This window comes from Notolepis coatsorum (genome assembly GCF_963971535.1).
Source record: "Notolepis coatsorum genome assembly, chromosome: 15".
NCBI classification, from domain to species: domain Eukaryota; kingdom Metazoa; phylum Chordata; class Actinopteri; order Aulopiformes; family Paralepididae; genus Notolepis; species Notolepis coatsorum.
In genome coordinates this window covers 7,677,300-7,694,799 of record NC_140179.1, presented here as the reverse complement: position 1 = coordinate 7,694,799, position 17,500 = coordinate 7,677,300, and the positions used below count along the sequence as shown (strand labels likewise).

General features: G+C 48.5%; 1 protein-coding gene across 1 annotated transcript in view; it reads left to right on the top strand.

The window, feature by feature from the left end:
• ano1a (anoctamin 1, calcium activated chloride channel a) overlaps nucleotides 1-17,500 on the top strand; it is a 112,321-nt gene that overhangs the window by 242 nt on the left and 94,579 nt on the right. Inside the window, exon 1 of the mRNA XM_084330537.1 lies at nucleotide 1. This exon is cut by the window's left edge and continues 242 nt beyond it. Within this exon, the coding sequence (XP_084186663.1) occupies nucleotide 1 (1 nt within the window). The remainder of the gene's footprint in view (nucleotides 2-17,500) is intronic.

Genomic DNA, 17,500 nt, shown 5'->3' with positions numbered 1-17,500 from the left:
AGTAAGTCATCTCTTGGGGAAAAATCATGTTCTTTTTTATTTGTAAACTCATTACAACATGGTACACTCATTAGTCGTTACACGTATTAGCTCGTGCCTTGTGGAATCCATTGGTTGAGCTATTAATTTACCTATCTTAAACCCCACCCTTTTGGAGGAAGCAATGGTTGTGATGGAGGATCAAGAAAAGAGGGCGGAGCTTGGCCAATTAGCCATGCCTACAATGCTAGCGTGGAGCTAAAGGATTACGATTATGAAGTATGGGTGCAGCTTGCCTGAGGAACTCGCATGCATGATAGGATTGTTACAACTGCCACAAGCAAGGGGCAAAAGCATTTGTCTTATTGCACTTCATCCATATACATATAGCCTACTGATGTAAATTCCTTGGATTACAATTAATCCTCAAGTTTTACTCCCTGTAGTTAACCCCTTTGTAGTGTGGTAGTGAAAGGTTAACTTTCTGTAGTGTGTAGTGAAAGGTTAACCTTCTGTAGTGTGGTAGTGAAAGGGTTAACCTTCTGTAGTGTGGTAGTGAAAGGTTAGCCTTCTGTAGTGTGGTAGTGAAAGGTTAACCTTCTGTATGTGGTAGTGAAAGGTTAACCCTTTGTAGTGTGGTAGTGAAAGGGTTAATTGGCTGATATCAACTCCTTGTCTCCTGAGCCTTTTAGTCAGACAAGACACAAATTAACATAGAACCGCTGGACATAGACAGTGAAAGACAATGGAAGGGACTAGAAACACTAGTTGGCTGGGGAGGAAACTAAGGGTTAAAGTCACAACCCGGACAAGTGCTATAGAAATATAACCATTCATTGAATCCTTCAAGAGAAAACAGATCAATATATCCCTGTTTAACCACCGGCAGACATGGGCTGCGGCATGGGGTCACACCCCGGGGACCAATCCAAGTGCTCCTGTCCGTCTTCGACAGGAAACGCGACAGCGTTATCGATCTGTTCTGCATGTTTTCCCATTGGTCCCATGGTTTATCTTATCAGGAGGGTAAACCCTTGCAAGCACGGAAGGGGAGAACATGCAAACTCCACACAGAAAGGCCCGGGAGATACCCCACCTGGGTGCGTGTATCGCTTCCGCAACGGAATTCGGTTTCCGGGTTCCTCTGATTGGCCACGACCCCCACGTGACCCGCCCCCCTATCCACCGCTCTGCCGCTGCCGCGCGCGGTAGAGCGAGCGGCCGCGGACTCGCTCGCTTCCTCAATTTATACGCATGGAAGTATTGACTGAATGAATGAATTGTTATGGTTTGTAACCGACCCCAATCGCACAACACAAGACAGTTATGAGAGTAAGCCAAAAACAGGGCATTTATTTAATACAAACAAAAAGCGGCACTGTCCCTTTAAGGGAGAACACAAAAACACTGGAAACAAAGAAATAGGGAAAAATGTGGCACTGTGCCTTTAAGAGGCGAGCAGGCTAAGGGGCTAAGGCTAAGGGACAGGGCCAGGGCAAAAAGTCAGGGCAAGAACAGGGGCACTGGAGAGGGGGAACAGGGACAGAGGCCCGGGGAGGCGGGCTGGAGACAGGGACAGAGAACAGGGTTAAGGCCTAGGACAGGGCGAGGGCCAAAGCTGCTTACAGGGATGGCAGGGTTCCGACGGCGGAAGCCTGGCACGGAGATCCTCCTCGGAAGCGAAGAGACGCATCCTCCCGTGGAATAGGAAGCGATGCGCACCGGCTTGACGTCTGGAGTAGGAGCGCGCTGGCTTGAAGAGACGCATCCTCCCGTGGAATAGGAAGCGATGCGCACCGGCTTGACGTCTGGAGTAGGAGCGCGCCGGCTTGAAGAGACGCATCCTCCCGTGGAATAGGAAGCGATGCGCGCCGGCTTGGGCGTCTGGAGTAGGAGCGCGCCGGCTTAAAGAGACGCATCCTCCCGTGGAATAGGAAGCGATGTGCGCCGGCTTGACGTCCGGAGTAGGAGCGCGCCGGCTTGAAGAGACGCATCCTCCCGTGGAATAGGAAGCGATGCGCGCCGACTTGACGTCTGGAGTGGGAACACTGGAAAACCTCCCGTAGGGAATTAGAGAGCGCAGACGGTGTCCCACTCCAGGCAAACGGCGACAGGTGGTGATGGCTGGCACCTCGTCTCACGCCGGAGACGCGGCAGGTGATGGTAACGTCCAGGACTCCATGAACACTGAACACAGATAAGGATACAGAGTCCAGAACAAAGAACCAGCATACAGAACGACCCGACCAGGACTGGAGGGGAGGTCCAGGTATTTAAAGCCCTCTGGGGCGCTAATCATAAACTAAGAACAGCTGTGAAAGGTAGTCCAAGGGTGGGGGCTGGGGAAGAGCAGACGAGAGTAAAACATCGCAAGGGTGGGGGCTGTTGAGGAGAGTAGACAGGGAATTAAAGGTCCAGGGAACAGGCGAAACCTCACAGTACCCCCCCCCTCCACGGGAGCCACCGGGCGACCCAAAAAATCAGACAGTGGGGCAGGGGACATGACAAAGCAACAAACAAAAAAAATTGGGCCATGCTAGCAGGGGAAGCTACACCTAAAGTGGGGCTAGCAGAGGGACAGGGTAGCTGCCAGGGCACTGCTAGCTACAGGGCCTATGCTAGCTGTACTGCTACATTAACATAGAGGCTGCGCTAGCTGCCAGAGCTAGGCTAGCAGACAGGGCTGGACCAGCATGAGAGAACAAGCTAGCTGGAAGGACAGTCCTAGCTGTGGGGAAACTGACCTTGCTAGCTGAAGGGGCAGTCCTAGCAGTGGGGAGAACAGGGTAGCCAACGGGGGAGCTAACGAGGCTAACAGGGAAGCTAACAGGGGAGTCAACAGGGGAACTAACAGGGGAAACTAAACAGGGAAAACTAACAGGGGAACTAACAGGGAGCTAGAGGGAAAGAGGGAACTAGAAAGGGCAAACTCACATACACTGTCTGTGCTGGCTGGGGTCGTCGACGGGTCGGGTCGTACTGTTATGATTTGTAACCGACCCCAATCGCACAACACAAGACAGGTATGAGAGTAAGCCAAAAACAGGGCATTTATTTAATACAAACAAAAAGCGGCACTGTCCCTTTAAGGGAGAACACAAAAACACTGGAAACAAAGAAATAGGGAAAAATGTGGCACTGTGCCTTTAAGAGGCGAGCAGGCTAAGGGGCTAAGGCTAAGGGACAGGGCCAGGGCAAAAAGTCAGGGCAGGAACAGGGGCACTGGAGAGGGGGAACAGGGACAGAGGCCCGGGGAGGCGGGCTGGAGACAGGGACAGAGAACAGGGTTAAGGCCTAGGACAGGGCGAGGGCCAAAGCTGCTTACAGGGATGGCAGGGTTCCGACGGCGGAAGCCTGGCACGGAGATCCTCCTCGGAAGCGAAGAGACGCATCCTCCCGTGGAATAGGAAGCGATGCGCACCGGCTTGACGTCTGGAGTAGGAGCGCGCCGGCTTGAAGAGACGCATCCTCCCGTGGAATAGGAAGCGATGCGCACCGGCTTGACGTCTGGAGTAGGAGCGCGCCGGCTTGAAGAGACGCATCCTCCCGTGGAATAGGAAGCGATGCGCGCCGGCCTGGGCGTCTGGAGTAGGAGCGCGCCGGCTTGAAGAGACGCATCCTCCCGTGGAATAGGAAGCGATGCGCGCCGGCTTGACGTCCGGAGTAGGAGCGCGCCGGCTTGAAGAGACGCATCCTCCCGTGGAATAGGAAGCGATGCGCGCCGACTTGACGTCTGGAGTGGAAACACTGGAAAACCTCCCGTAGGGAATTAGAGAGCGCAGACGGTGTCCCACTCCAGGCAAACGGCGACAGGTGGTGATGGCTGGCACCTCGTCTCCCGCCGGAGACGCGGCAGGTGATGGTAACGTCCAGGGCTCCATGAACACTGAACACAGATAAGGATACAGAGTCCAGAACAAAGAACCAGCATACAGAACGACCCGACCAGGACTGGAGGGGAGGTCCTGGTATTTAAAGCCCTCTGGGGCGCTAATCATAAACTAAGAACAGCTGTGAAAGGTAGTCCAAGGGTGGGGGCTGGAGAAGAGCAGAGGAGAGTAAAACATCGCAAGGGTGGGGGCTGTTGAGGAGAGTAGACAGGGAATTAAAGGTCCAGGGAACAGGCGAAACCTCACATGAATGAATGAATGAATGAAAACTTTATTTAACAGATTGCAGAATGGGTACAATACAGTACGGCTCAATACACACAATTGTTAAGGGGATGCAGACCTGAGAAAGACGTTTGTCTTGTTTACATCAGGGTCCCCCATTTTCAATTCATATAGAACGACTACGCCGTAACAAATCATTAAAAAAATATACCGTTAACTGGAATATGTTGTGCCTTTACACATATGTTGGATTATGTAATTGGTTTGTCATGACAAACAAATAAAAAAATCACGATTTACCCGCTGGCTACAACAACACACAGTGACTGCATGTAGTCACTGTGTGTTGATGTTGTAGCCACCTCCTCCGCGGCAGGAATACTAAGCTCCCCCTTAAGCTCCAGGAGAGAGGGGAGAGGCTGAAAACCTGCAGTTCTTGCCCGCCTGATGGGAGCCGAATCCCCGCATCCGATTTGTCTGATGAATACCCCCAAAACATGGAGGTCCTGAATGCATGGAAGTATTGATTGCGCCGTAACAAATCATTAAAAAAATATACTGTTAACTGGAATATGTTGTGCCTTTACACATATGTTGGATTATGTAATTGGTTTGTCATGACAAACAAATAAAATATCGCATCGCCGGCTGTCTCTGGCTTGCTCCAGCGGACACCAGAGCTCAGCCCGCGGCGAGAATGTGCTGCCGCAAGCGGCATCGCTGAGCTCTGGCTCTGACTACATGCAGTCACTGAGTGTTGTGTTGTTGTAGCCAGCGGGTAAATCGCGATTTTTTTATTTGTTTGTCATGACAAACCAATTACATAATCCAACATATGTGTAAAGGCACAACATATTCCAGTTATATATTCGTATCTGGCTTATCGCGTCCCGCTCTTAAAGGGGAACTATCTTATAAATGGCCTTTTTGAGTGTTTAGCATTGTTTCCTAGCTATGTGAACTTATATTAATATGATCTATGTCTCAAAATTCTCATATTGGCGCATTCTTCCAATTCTCCTCTCACAATATTCACCCTCACTGAACTGAGTCATTTGAAAATGTGATGATTTGTGATGTCAGAAAGACACCGCTGCATGTTAATGTTGAGATACAAGATGAGCTGCACACAGTGGCTGGACCTGGACCTGGAGCCCAGGCTCAAAACGGCTCGAGATCTTGAGGTAGAAAAATGCTGTTTTTGAGGACTTGATTAGAAATACAAAACAATGAATAAAAAAAAAATATATATTACAGAGGTGTTCCATAGACTCACAGGAATTGTGTAAAAGTGCCCAAATAGTGAAAGAAATAGTAAAATAGTTCCCCTTTAAAGCCTATCGAGATACCCCTTATCTCCTGTACCTATTGTACTCCATCACGAAAACAACTTGTACACCCACACCTGACCGGGTCCCGCCTCTATGGAGGTGTAGCCTATAAGACCATGACCATGGTCACCAACACACCCTTCCTCTATTTTTGTTCCATCATATTGGATGCAGTGCACCTTATGTAACTAGTAGTATGAAAAAGATTGGAGGAATTGCGTAATGTTGAAAGCTTACCGGAGGTTTGCTTGCCCCTGGCATCTTCGAAGCAGGTTTCAGCGACACGACGGGCCTATGTTGATGTTTCCTCATCTGACGACAGCAGATCGAGGGGCAGCGTACATGGTTTGGCTATCGGGCCAGCTTGTACAACGGTGAGCCCTGTGTCATCAGGCACGGGTATTAGTGTTGGTAATGCTGGGTTGTTTGTTACACAACCATGTTGTGTATCGGCGCCAGGGGGGGATGGTTTGGTGAACGTTCACTGCGGTGAACGGGTTCCAAACGGTCCTGCAAGCGTGCTGTTAAACAACTAATGCTAGCTACATGCTAATACTAATGCTACATGCTAAACACTACTGCTACGCTGTTCTAATGTCTCCGCCGTGAGATGTTGTCACTTCTCCCTCCTCTTGCCCGGTTCATCAATGAAGGTCAGTCGGTAGCTGTTGTGGGGGTTTTGCTGAGTCCTATTTATCTCTTTTTTTTTTTTTTTACAGGTAAATAGGTTGACAACAGGGTAGGCCGTGGCTAGGTAGCCTAGCCAGGTACGTTGCCTTTGTGTTCCGGCGGGGTCTGTTGAACGGTGTCCCCATCTGGGAGCCGATGCGTGAGCTCGGCGGTGTAGCAGTAGAGCTATACTACTGCAGGATGGGACTTAACGGCGGGTTATGGCTCAGCTGGCTAGTTCCTATCCACATTGGCGTCGGGTAGTGGGGCTATGGGTCCAGCCGACATTATACACATGGTGCGTGTTTGTGTGCAGGCGGTTGTTGATCTGGGTCCCACATCGCCTCACGCTAGGCTATAGTAGTGTAGTGGGCTACTGTTTTGTTCTGTCACTCTGCTATGAGAAGGTCTGTCTATGCTACAGCTTTCTCTCCTCTCAACCATTTCATGCTGACGGTCAATCGGTGTCTATTGGGGGAGTATGCGGGGGGGGGGCTTTGTTTACCTTTTTTGGTAAATGGGCTAAGCTAGGGCTGGTGTGCTGTTGTGAATATTTGAATGAATGCGGGACTAGTTCGCTCTGGTCCGCCCCCCCTTAACGTTGTGTATAATGGGCTTGCTCATTCTACAGTATTTTGTGGTTTAGTTCTTTTATTCATTTAACCCCTTCATGATGAACACCACAGTGGAGGTTGCTGTTTGCAACCACCAATGGTGCTCCGTGTTAACATCAGTCCTTTGCTTTTGACATATCGAACTGTGTTCGAATTGCTGTTTTTTCTATCAAAAAAATGGTGTCTGGTGGCGGGGCCTTGAGGGCCAGCTGACGTCGACACATCGCGCAAGGTTGTTGACGTTATTAGCTTTGACCTAGCCGCTGTTGACGTTATTAGCTTTGACCTGACTTACGACGGTAAGTAGCTGATCCATGGCCTCGGTGGTGCATGTAGAGCAGTCACTGCAATCTTGGCCAAGACCCCGAGGCATCCATCACCTTAGTCAGCACTAGGAGACAGGCACTCAGAGAGATGGGGGAGGGAGGGGGGGGGGTTAGAGAGTTCCCATGTTTGTGGTGCTGCAAAAAAGCAGACATGGGGGAAAATATACATCCTAACTAAACTAGACAGATTAATCTAAAGGTCAGTCAGGTGAGATCAGGGTAGGTTGAAGGAGAGAGAGAAAAGATGGGTCTTAAGCAGGGATTTAAAAGCTTCGACAGAGCAGGCGCCCCTGATGACGGCAGGTAATTTGTTCCACAGGTAGGGAGCGCGGTAGACAAAGGCTCTGTGGCCGGCGGATTTATTTTTAACCCTAGGAATGGATAGAAGCCCCGCATTTTGTGAGCACGAGCGGGCGAGTATCGGGAGATGAGATCGGATAGATAGAGCGGTGCAAGCCCATTTAAAATTTTGTAGGTGAGGAGTAGCACTTTAAAGTAAAAATGGACGCACATGTCAGTGGCCAATCAGAGAGCGTCAGTCAGTGGCCAATCAGAGAGCGTCTCTGCAAAATGCGGCTACGGAAAAATAATATATAAAGAGCTCTCTCCAGGTCCAGCATGCTACTATAAAGAGCTCGCTCTCTCCAGGTCCAGCATGCTACTATAAAGAGCTCTCTCCAGGTCCAACATGCTACTATAAAGAGCTCTCTCCAGGTCCAACATGCTACTATAAAGAGCTCTCTCCAGGTCCAGCATGCTACTATAAAGAGCTCTCTCCAGGTGAAGCATGCTACTATAAAGAGCTCTCTCCAGGTCCAGCATGCTACTATAAAGAGCTCTCTCCAGGTGCAGCATGCTACTATAAAGAGCTCTCTCCAGGTCCAACATGCTACTATAAAGAGCTCTCTCCAGGTCCAGCATGCTACTATAAAGAGCTCTCTCCAGGTGCAGCATGCTACTATAAAGAGCTCTCTCTCCAGGTCCAGCATGCTACTATAAAGAGCTCTCTCTCCAGGTCCAGCATGCTACTATAAAGAGCTCTCTCTCCAGGTCCAGCATGCTACTATAAAGAGCTCTCTCTCCAGGTCCAGCATGCTACTATAAAGAGCTCTCTCTTCAGGTACAGCATGCTACTATAAAGAGCTCTCTCTTCAGGTGCAGCATGCTACTATAAAGAGCTCTCTCCAGGTCCAGCATGCTACTTCTAAAAACTGCTCTCTCTCCAGGTCCAGCATGCTACTATAAAGAGCTCTCTCCAGGTCCAGCATGCTACTATAAAGAGCTCTCTCCAGGTCCAGCATGTTACTATAAAGAGCTCGCTCTTTCCAGGTCCAGCATGCTACTATAAAGAGCTCTCTCCAGGTCCAGCATGCTACTATAAAGAGCTCTCTCCAGGTCCAACATGCTACTATAAAGAGCTCTCTCCAGGTCCAACATGCTACTATAAAGAGCTCTCTCTCCAGGTCCAGCATGCTACTATAAAGAGCTCTCTCCAGGTCCAGCATGCTACTATAAAGAGCTCTCTCCAGGTGCAGCATGCTACTATAAAGAGCTCTCTCTCTCCAGGTCCAACATGCTACTATAAAGAGCTATCTCTCCAGGTCCAACATGCTACTATAAAGAGCTATCTCTCCAGGTCCAGAATGCTACTATAAAGAGCTCTCTCCAGCATACTACTATAAAGAGCTCTCTCCAGGTCCAGCATGCTACTATAAAAAGCTCTCTCTCCAGGTCCAACATGCTACTATAAAGAGCTCTCTCTTCAGGTGCAGCATGCTACTATAAAGAGCTCTCTTCAGGTCCAGCATGCTACTATAAAGAGCTCTCTTCAGGTCCAGCATGCTACTATAAAGAGCTCTCTTCAGGTCCAGCATGCTACTATAAAGAGCTCTCTTCAGGTCCAGCATGCTACTATAAAGAGCTCTCTTCAGGTCCAGCATGCTACTATAAAGAGCTCTCTTCAGGTGCAGCATGCTACTATAAAGAGCTCTCTCTCCAGGTCCAACATGCTACTATAAAGAGCTCTCTCTCTCCAGGTCCAGCATGCTACTATAAAGAGCTCTCTCTTCAGGTGCAGCATGCTACTATAAAGAGCTCTCTCTCCAGGTCCAACATGCTACTATAAAGAGCTCTCTCTCCAGGTCCAACATGCTACTATAAAGAGCTCTCTCTCTCCAGGTCCAACATGCTACTATAAAGAGCTCTCTCCAGGTCCAACATCTATATTTTCTGAGCACCGGAAAATATGTGTAATCATTTTTGGAGAAGTGTGCGTCTAGAGAAAAGCGTCTAGAGAAAAGCGTCTAGAGAAAAGCGTCTCGAGAAAAGGGTCTAGAGAAAACCATCTAGAGAAAAGGGTCTAGAGAAAAGGGTCTAGAGAAAAGCGTCTAGAGAAAAGCATCTAGAGAAAAGGGTCTAGAGAAAAGCGTCTAGAGAAAAGCGTCTAGAGAAAAGGGTCTAGAGAAAAGCATCTAGAGAAAAGGTTCTCGAGAAAAGGGTCTAGAACAGGGGGTCTCAAACTTCTTTATACCACGACCCCATTTTATTTATGAAAATAGTTTTTGTGACCCCACACTTAACACTTTGTATGCCACACCGTGTTTTCCTTTTTACCCCCTTGATGCCACCATCCACTCCCAATGTTAACGTTAATATCGCCTAATCTATGTTTTAAATTATGGCTGTGTCTAATCTGCCCGTCGCTTATCAAAGACTCATTTTCCAGTCAACATTGGCAAGGCAGATTGTATTTTTATCGCTTCATTTCCGTTTGATAGCATTTTGAAAATCACCCGTTTTCCGGGGAAAAACAACCCATGCCTATGATAATCGCCTTTTACTGGAATATTCCAGAACGTTGTCATTTGTCGGCCTATTTATGAATAGTTTTCAAATAAACGCTAGATGATCGATAGTATATGTGTGCGCACGCACGTTCGTGCAACGCGCTGATAATAGCTGCTCTCATTTCCTGATCGCTTTTACAGTCAAAACAGCTATATCACATATCACATAAACGCTTATATCTCTGTGAAAACGAGTCTGATTATCCTAACACTGATAACATAGATTCTCTCTTCAGGTACAGCATGCTACTATAAAGAGCTCTCTCTTCAGGTGCAGCATGCTACTATAAAGAGCTCTCTCCAGGTCCAGCATGCTACTTCTAAAAACTGCTCTCTCTCCAGGTCCAGCATGCTACTATAAAGAGCTCTCTCCAGGTCCAGCATGCTACTATAAAGAGCTCTCTCCAGGTCCAGCATGTTACTATAAAGAGCTCGCTCTTTCCAGGTCCAGCATGCTACTATAAAGAGCTCTCTCCAGGTCCAGCATGCTACTATAAAGAGCTCTCTCCAGGTCCAACATGCTACTATAAAGAGCTCTCTCCAGGTCCAACATGCTACTATAAAGAGCTCTCTCTCCAGGTCCAGCATGCTACTATAAAGAGCTCTCTCCAGGTCCAGCATGCTACTATAAAGAGCTCTCTCCAGGTGCAGCATGCTACTATAAAGAGCTCTCTCTCTCCAGGTCCAACATGCTACTATAAAGAGCTCTCTCTCCAGGTCCAACATGCTACTATAAAGAGCTATCTCTCCAGGTCCAGCATGCTACTATAAAGAGCTCTCTCCAGGTGCAGCATGTTACTATAAAGAGCTCTCTCTCCAGGTCCAGCATGCTACTATAAAGAGCTCTCTCTCCAGGTGCAGCATGCTACTATAAAGAGCTCTCTCTCTCCAGGTGCAGCATGCTACTATAAAGAGCTCTCTCTCTCCAGGTGCAGCATGCTACTATAAAGAGCTCTCTCCAGGTGCAGCATACTACTATAAAGAGCTCTCTCCAGGTCCAGCATGCTACTATAAAAAGCTCTCTCTCCAGGTCCAACATGCTACTATAAAGAGCTCTCTCTTCAGGTGCAGCATGCTACTATAAAGAGCTCTCTTCAGGTCCAGCATGCTACTATAAAGAGCTCTCTTCAGGTCCAGCATGCTACTATAAAGAGCTCTCTTCAGGTCCAGCATGCTACTATAAAGAGCTCTCTCTCCAGGTCCAACATGCTACTATAAAGAGCTCTCTCCAGGTCCAACATGCTACTATAAAGAGCTCTCTCCAGGTCCAGCATGCTACTATAAAGAGCTCTCTCTTCAGGTGCAGCATGCTACTATAAAGAGCTCTCTCCAGGTGCAGCATGCTACTATAAAGAGCTCTCTCCAGGTCCAGCATGCTACTATAAAGAGCTCTCTCTTCAGGTGCAGCATGCTACTATAAAGAGCTCTCTCCAGGTCCAGCATGCTACTATAAAGAGCTCTCTCCAGGTCCAGCATGCTACTATAAAGAGCTCTCTCTTCAGGTGCAGCATGCTACTATAAAGAGCTCTCTCCAGGTCCAGCATGCTACTATAAAGAGCTCTCTCTCCAGGTCCAGCATGCTACTATAAAGAGCTCTCTCTCCAGGTCCAACATGCTACTATAAAGAGCTCTCTCCAGGTCCAGCATGCTACTATAAAGAGCTCTCTCTCCAGGTCCAACATGCTACTATAAAGAGCTCTCTCCAGGTCCAGCATGCTACTATAAAGAGCTCTCTCCAGGTCCAACATGCTACTATAAAGAGCTCTCTCTCCAGGTCCAACATGCTACTATAAAGAGCTCTCTCTTCAGGTGCAGCATGCTACTATAAAGAGCTCTCTCCAGGTCCAACATCTATATTTTCTGAGCACCGGAAAATATGTGTAATCATTTTTGGAGAAGTGTGCGTCTAGAGAAAAGCGTCTAGAGAAAAGCGTCTAGAGAAAAGCGTCTAGAGAAAAGGGTCTAGAGAAAAGCATCTAGAGAAAAGGGTCTAGAGAAAAGGGTCTAGAGAAAAGCGTCTAGAGAAAAGCATCTAGAGAAAAGGGTCTAGAGAAAAGCGTCTAGAGAAAAGCGTCTAGAGAAAAGGGTCTAGAGAAAAGCGTCTAGAGAAAAGGTTCTCGAGAAAAGGGTCTAGAGAAAAGCGTCTAGAGAAAAGCGTCTCGAGAAAAGGGTCTAGAGAAAAGCATCTAGAGAAAAGGGTCTAGAGAAAAGGGTCTAGAGAAAAGCGTCTAGAGAAAAGCATCTAGAGAAAAGGGTCTAGAGAAAAGCGTCTAGAGAAAAGCGTCTAGAGAAAAGGGTCTAGAGAAAAGCGTCTAGAGAAAAGGTTCTCGAGAAAAGGGTCTAGAACAGGGGGTCTCAAACTTCTTTATACCACGACCCCATTTTATTTATGAAAATAGTTTTTGTGACCCCACACTTAACACTTTGTATGCCACACCGTGTTTTCCTTTTTACCCCCTTGATGCCACCATCCACTCCCAATGTTAACGTTAATATCGCCTAATCTATGTTTTAAATTATGGCTATGTGTCTAATCTGCCCGTCGCTTATCAAAGACTCATTTTCCAGTCAACATTGGCAAGGCAGATTGTATTTTTATCGCTTCATTTCCGTTTGATAGCATTTTGAAAATCACCCGTTTTCCGGGGAAAAACAACCCATGCCTATGATAATCGCCTTTTACTGGAATATTCCAGAACGTTGTCATTTGTCGGCCTATTTATGAATAGTTTTCAAATAAACGCTAGATGATCGATAGTATATGTGTGCGCACGCACGTTTGTGCAACGCGCTGATAATAGCTGCTCTCATTTCCTGATCGCTTTTACAGTCAAAACAGCTATATCACATATCACATAAACGCTTATATCTCTGTGAAAACTAGTCTGATTATCCTAACACTGATAACATAGATTCCTTACCTGAGGTCAGATGGTATCGAAATGGCTTATTCCAATTTCCGATCGCCATTCGAAAAAATCGATAAATGTATTGATCCATCGTGTGTACAGTATAACCCATATTCGCTGTGGCTCAGAGGCTCCAGAATGAACTCTGGTAGACCCCGGCTGCATCAGTGAGAAGTAAAATGTGGAGTCAGAAATCCGTTCTCCCATTCACTTTCATTGAGTCCATTCCAAAAGGGTGATTTACCATCTGGGAGACGATAGGGGGCGCTTTTTTCACATCTGATCGCCGGCGGTCCCTGGATCTCCAACGGTAGGCTCGCGTGATGCAATATGATTTCAGATCGCTAATAATAATAAAAAAAAAAAACACCAGAGAATAGCCGTGACGTGGCATTCAACGGTCGGGTCGTAAACCCGAATAAAGCCGTGAGTGGCGCTCAAAGTGTTAATATATTGCGTAATTTCAATGTGGAATTAAGGAATATCAAAATAAAAGCACACGTTGTTGAACTTGATCATGCATATTTATTAGAAAATCTTATTACAAGGCGGTTAGGTGGCCGAGCGGAGATTGCGTTCGTCACCAGCCCCGGAGCTGAGCTGGATTTGCCTGTTCGAATCCAGCTCACAGCTCCGGGGTTGTCACCAGCTTGGCTGGCCGTCTGCACTGATACAATTGGCTGTATTAGAGGGTGGGAGAAGCTGGCGGGGTGGGTCCGGGTCGTTGTAAACAGCGACTCCTACAGTTCGGTCGGGGCGCCTGCTAAGCGCGGATTGGACGTGAGGGGGATAGTGTGGTCCTCCCACACGCTACGCCCTCTCAATGAGAATCCGCGCTGCCAGGTGAAAAGAAGCGGTGATTGGCTGGACGTGTGTCGGAGGAAGCACATGGTAGCCTCCACTCTCCCAGATGATCTGACTGTGGGGGGTAAGTGCGCAGCGACCAGGAAGGGACTGGGAATTGGCATACGACTAACATTGGGATGGGAGAAAATCGGCGGAAAATGGAGGGGAAAAAAGACCAATAAAAAAAAAAAAAAAAAAATCTTATTACAGCACTATGTTATCATGATACACATTTATAAAACGAGGCATATTTAGCCAAAATATGTTGCCAGAACATTAAAAAATATATATTGATTTATTTTATTATTATAATTTTTTTACTTCCCAATGCTTGAACCCACTGTCTAGTGGGTCTAGTGAAAAGGGAGAAAGGAGGAATACCTCGAGTTGACATTTTGACCCATGCACTGTGTTTCCAGGACCCCAGGGGCCGTGGGGAGAGCCAGGCCGGAATGAGGCCCTGTTGACCGCTGTGCGTCGTTACTGCTGCCGCCGTGCTTTTTAAGATGCGTTCAGAAATTGATTTCCCTCCAGGAGGTAATCCATCACTAATCGAGTACATCGCGTGATCTGGGAAATAATTTAAAATGTCCACCCCTAACCCTAGTGGTGTTATTCTCTTTTGTTGGTGTTATGTTCTTTGTCGCAATATAATGACCAATATAGGTTGAGTAACGCCCAGAGGTCAGCGCGTGGGGTCACGCTGACAGGTCCCCCTGGGAGAGAAGGAGAAAACCGAGACCGTTCCCTGCCCTGCCCTTTCACAATTAGTAAGATAAGATAAGATAGGATAGGATAAGATATTCCTTTATACAGTATAAGTACAAGTACAAGTCTTTATTTGTCATTAGATTAACACACACACACACATGCGATGGGCGACCCACAGGAACACACACATGCACTGAGTCGCTGACGAAATGTTCCCTGCACCTCCCATCCCGTCGTCCTTCCCCCCCAAGGGCAGCCGGGAGCAGACCTCTGTTGTTGTCAAGATGGGTTTTGCGGTGCGTGTGAACTTAAACAAAAGTTTTCTGCTCTGCGCTCTGTTGCATAATGTCTTGAGCTTTTGGTCACGTAGCTCAATGTTACATATATCTTTTCAAATTGTTACTCACGTGGGAAGTCTCTCTGGGGGTTCCCTGTCTCCTCTCTTTTATACAGAGCAGGTTTGACAGGGGTGTTTTTCCCTCAGACGCGTCATAATATGGGACCCATATCTGTGTCTCTTGGCCGGCTTCCTGCCGCTCTCCCAGGCGGCTTGGAGGGAACGTTATCTGGGTTCTTGTTAGAATTACCATTGATATGTTTTGGGTCTCGACGTGTACATAGTGCTGGCCCCGGTGTGCTTCTGTGTGGAATCACGCGTGGGCTTGCGCGCCTTGGTTGCTCATTTCATTGTAACAGCGTTTTCATGGGGCAACTGGGATGGAGTTTGTCTCTTCCGAGCGCCTGTGTACTGGGTTAGTCTGAATTCTCGTTTATCTCTGGGGGGAGATAACGGAATAGATCAGAGCATTGGCGGAGGGGTCTCACGCTTTTGGGGTGGGCCACCGGGCGCGGTGCTTTTATGTTCTGACTGTCTTGGTGGCGCCCTCTGTGATGTTTTAGATTGACACACGTACCTACCCCCCTCTTAGGACTGGGGATGGTGGCGTGATTAGGACACGGGACTGGTTCTGGTCGCGCCGGACCAGGTCAGTTAACCCGTTATCTGCTGTTCTGGTACCCTGAAGGACTTGTGCTTTTTCGGGGGGGAAATGCCGGGTTGGCCCGGGCGTTGCAGGGGTTGATGTTATGGAGGTGTTTGTGGTTATATCACTGCGTGTTATCCTTCACTATTGCTTGGTCCATATTGTGTTGTACCTTGCGTTGTGCTAAAGGAGCCTGGTCCTTCTCCATTCTTTTTTTCGCCCCTCTCTTCTCCTGCTTGGTGGGGCTGGGAGGGGGCTGTCGAGGTGGGTTTCGTGCCCCTCTGGCATCCCTGTATACGTCCCGGTCCGCCGGGCCCAGGTCCGGACTCGTTCTCGTCTACCAGACACTCGTACTGCTGTATAGCCGGTGTATACCCGCAGTTGTGTTTTGGAGTTTTTTCTTGGGGGGGTTATAGGAACAACCGCCTCCTGTTAGGTGGTGGTTGGTTTCCAGGTGTGTTGGTAGCGGAGTCAACTCTCGGGTTAGGCCGGGCTTGACCCCGTCTGCCTGCGAGTGTGCCCCCGCACCTTTCATGACGTCTGCCAATCATGTCAGCCTTCTCTGCCTCGGCCCCTCTAGAGGGTGTTTTTTTTTTGTGGAGGCTGCGACATGGTGCACAGCATACCGAACGCCCCTTCCGCCGGGGTGCTGTTTTCAGCAGACCCCTTAGGCACCTGTCTAGTCCGCAGTGCTCCAGGCACAGGTCGAGTCCTTCTAGCCTGTTGCCTGGATTGAGGGATCAACCTCTTTGGGGGTTGTCTCCCCGGCGCGCTGCCTGGTCCCCCTGTGGGGGTCTAGCCTCTTGAGGGCTTCCGGGGGGTCCTGACCCTTCCTGGGGCTGGGTCCTCCTTCGCGCTTCGCTGCTACGGCCTTGCCACAGGGTTGGGTTCTTGACCTTGACCCCGTGATATTAGGGGTTGTAACAGTTTTTTTTTCTTCTTCCCGTTTGTTCCCTAGTGGCATGTGGGTTGCGCGCCTGTGTAGTCGTGGGTTCTTCTGTGGGAAGGTAAGTCCCACGGTCTGATCACCCTGTGCGTTGAGTTGCTAAACCCTCTTCGCACAGTTGGATCCGATTCCCTCCCGTCCTCCACTAGGGGGGTCCGGGGGCTCGGGTCCTCCCCGGTTCTGATGGTTGTGGGGTGCCTCAGCGGGTACATTTGTCGAGCTTCCGCTCTGCTCAGCTCCTGTGTTCCACTTGAGCGCAGAGCGTAAGCTAATACGATATATAACATACGGTTATCCTATAACCATAGTTATATGAGTATAGCGAGCGCTCTGCTCGGACTCACTGAGGACCCCGTGGTCTTCGCCTTCGGTGGTGAAAGACTTGGGAAGGAGCTGTTAGTATGGCCACACCCCCGCTTATGTAGAGGAGCGGATGGGGGTGTGGCCAGGCGGATGGGTGTGTACATGTGAAGAAATGTATTCAGTATTAGACTGGCTATGGGATGTGTTCCACTTGAGCGCAGAACGCTCGCTATACTCATATAACTATGGTTATAGGATAACCGTATGTTCTCTGTAATTAACACTGATTGACTGTCACCTGTGGTTTGCTGTCACTAATTGCTGCGTGTGGTTTGCTGGGAGTTTGGCCATATAGTAATCTCTTGTTTCTCTGTCTTTTGTCGGATCTTCAAACAGAACCTGCGAGCAGTCGGCCACTGGCTTCTGTTTTGTTATCGTTACAGTATCTTGCTCTAGTGATTCTGATCATAAAAAGAACACGCATTTTGAGAAGAGCAACCACATCTCCGTCTCCTTATTACCTTCTACTATTGGAACTCAACTCCTACCTTGAACCGTAACAGCACACAACAAAGAAATCCACGGGTTTACGTCCTGGGAATTGTGTTGCATGCATCACTTCACTTCAGACGGTGCCTTTCTGAATACCAAATACCTTCACAAGCATGGAACAACTTCAAACGACAGTCTACTATAACACCTGAGATCATCTATTATACCTGGTTACTAGGGCTGTCCCCGACTAAGGATTTGGATGGTCTGTCTGTCTGTCTGTCTGTCTGTCTGTCTGTCTGTCTGTCTGTCTGTCTGTCTGTCTGTCTGTCTGTCTGTCTGTCTGTCTGTCTGTCTGTCTGTCTGTCTGTCTGTCTGTTTCTCTGTCTGTCTCTCTGCCTGCCTGTCTGCCTGCCTGCCTGCCTGCCTG